We start from the raw sequence: 2532 nt of genomic DNA on the forward strand, positions 1-2532 counted from the left end.
TGCATCGCAGTGCTTGAGGCGTCATACAGACCCGGGTTCGATCCCAGGCTGTGTTACAGCCGGCCGTGACCGGGGGACCCATAAGGCGGTGCACAATTTGGGCCAGCATCATCCGGGTTAGAGGAGGGTTTGGCCGGCCGGGATTTACTAGTCCCATCATGCTCTAGTGACTCCTTGTGGCAGGCTGGGAGCCTGCAAGCTGACCTCGGTTGCCAACTGGACGGTGTTTCCTTCCTTTCCCGAGTCCATATGGGAGTTGCAGGGTTGGGACAAGACTGTATCTACCAATTGGCTATCATGAAAAAGGGGTAGAAGTACCAAAAATAAACCACTTTTCTTGTTTGTCTGAAACAAGGCTTATTTTGATTAGTCGCGGGTCAGACAAACTGATCCAAACATGGGGATAACCTTGTACCTAAGGGGACAAGAAGCTTTAGTCCTTGACCAAATTGGCAAAACACAATCTTCTCTTCCAGCGCTAATGACGATGGAGTATTGATATACCCTACCTAAGAGAACATACAATTATAGTAAAGCAAAAAAAGTGATCATCCAACTCAATGACTAATGTTGTGGTATTTATTTGATGAATTGACATTCAATACAACAGACCTGTTGAAAATGTGCAAGTCACATGTTGAATTTCAATTAATTTCCTGAGTTGACTGAGCTGAAATGGTATATTCCAAACTTAATATCACCCTAATTGACAGCCTACATTTCGTAAGTATGACTGAGCCCCCTCCCGTAACTGTTGCTAACATAACTCTCCATCCACTGTTTGATGCCAGTTGGTCCTGGTGTTAGGTGACCTGCACATCCCCCACCGATGCAACACCCTACCAGCCAAGTTCAAGAAGCTGCTAGTGCCAGGCAAAATCCAGCACATCCTCTGTACAGGCAACCTTTGCACCAAGGAGAGCTATGACTACCTGAAGACCCTGGCTGGGGATGTACACATCGTCAGGGGAGACTTTGATGAGGTTTTTGTATCTGCTTCCCTTCTGCTTTATTACATGATCCATTATCTTTAAACGTATATGTAATCCTTTAATGGGTTAGAACAGTGGATGAACTGTAGTGTGTTGTTGGCCTTCTCTGCCCTACAGAACCTGAACTACCCGGAGCAGAAGGTGGTGACAGTAGGTCAGTTTAAGATCGGCCTGATCCATGGGCACCAGGTGATCCCCTGGGGGGACATGGCAAGCCTGGCCCTGCTGCAGAGGCAGCTCGACGTCGACATCCTCATCTCTGGACACACGCACAAGTTCGAGGCCTTCGAAAACGAGAACAAGTTCTACATCAACCCCGGCTCAGCAACTGGAGCCTACAACGCACTGGAAAGGTAATGGCGGCATTTTTACACATTAAGCCGTTCATATATTTATTGGGTCATTTAGCAGGTGACTTGGTAAGTTGCTAACCGCTAGCATTAAACTGATAAGCCTTCCTCTCTTTTGTTTGGTTTCTCCTCAGCAACATCATCCCGTCCTTTGTATTGATGGACATCCAAGCATCCACAGTGGTGACGTACGTCTACCAGCTCATCGGAGATGACGTAAAAGTGGAGAGGATTGAGTACAAGAAATCCTAAAACCAGGGCTGAAGTAGGGGGTTCTGTTGTTCACTAAGTGTATCGTTTCATTCCTTTCTACCTGCAGCTCCAACTATGTCACCACTAATGCTTGACTTGGGCAGAAGCTAACTGGAGCTGAGTATCTGCACCTCAAATGTTCTACTGCTTGAGCTCCTGTTCCTCTTATAGAATAATAGCGCCAAAGTATTGTGGAGCTCCTGCACCTAAATATAACCAGTACCAGCACACAAAATGAGTACTGGAACCTATTTCAGTCCAAGTCAAGCACTGGTCACCACAATGCTAATGCTGTACCATAACTGTGTTTGCCACTTAACTCTATAAAGAAATGCATAAAATTGTTTATTTCATCAGCATTTGCTTGTGTTCGACCCACCATCTGGTGTCTGTAGAGAATGCAATAAGGTCACGAGTTTGCGTAATGTCATTCAAATAAATATTTTAAATTTTACGTATTGGGATGTAAAATGTCCTGTAAGTACGTGTAACTCCATGGCCTTTATCTTCCTGTAGTGGGCGTTCTCTCACTCATTTTTTCCCCCCACAATAAAAATCCCATTTCACTTTCAGCCACTTGTTGTTATTAAATTGTAAGACTAACCCCTATAGAAAATGTCACTACATGTAAAAACACCGTGACAACAAATGAGCGTTGCTGTCATGTATCTGATAAGTTAGTGAATAAGTCATCACCCCCATGAACAGTGAGCTCATGCATTCACTCATCTCCTCTAACTCCAGGTCATCTTCCCACTGGTTGAACCCTGATGACAAAGGCATAGATGTAAACATGGCAAAATTTAGGTTAGAACAAAAATTGTGCAATACTGAAGCTTCAATAACTGCCCTGAGCGCTTTCAAACATGCAGTGCCTTCGGAAAGTATTCAGACCCCTTGACTTTTTCCACATTTTGTTACATTACAGCCTTATTCTA

At 44.5% G+C, this 2532-nt stretch overlaps 1 protein-coding gene across 1 annotated transcript; it reads left to right on the forward strand.

The window, feature by feature from the left end:
• The first annotated feature begins 339 nt into the window (after positions 1–339).
• LOC100194715 (vacuolar protein sorting-associated protein 29) lies at positions 340–2166 on the forward strand. The gene is given in 2 exon segments (NM_001139760.1): positions 340–1345; positions 1477–2166. Coding segments are annotated over 2 exon segments (393 nt in total). The 5' UTR covers positions 340–1070; the 3' UTR covers positions 1595–2166.
• Positions 2167–2532: the final 366 nt, after the last annotated feature.

Source organism: Salmo salar, chromosome ssa11 (genome assembly GCF_905237065.1).
Source record: "Salmo salar chromosome ssa11, Ssal_v3.1, whole genome shotgun sequence".
NCBI lineage: Eukaryota > Metazoa > Chordata > Actinopteri > Salmoniformes > Salmonidae > Salmo > Salmo salar.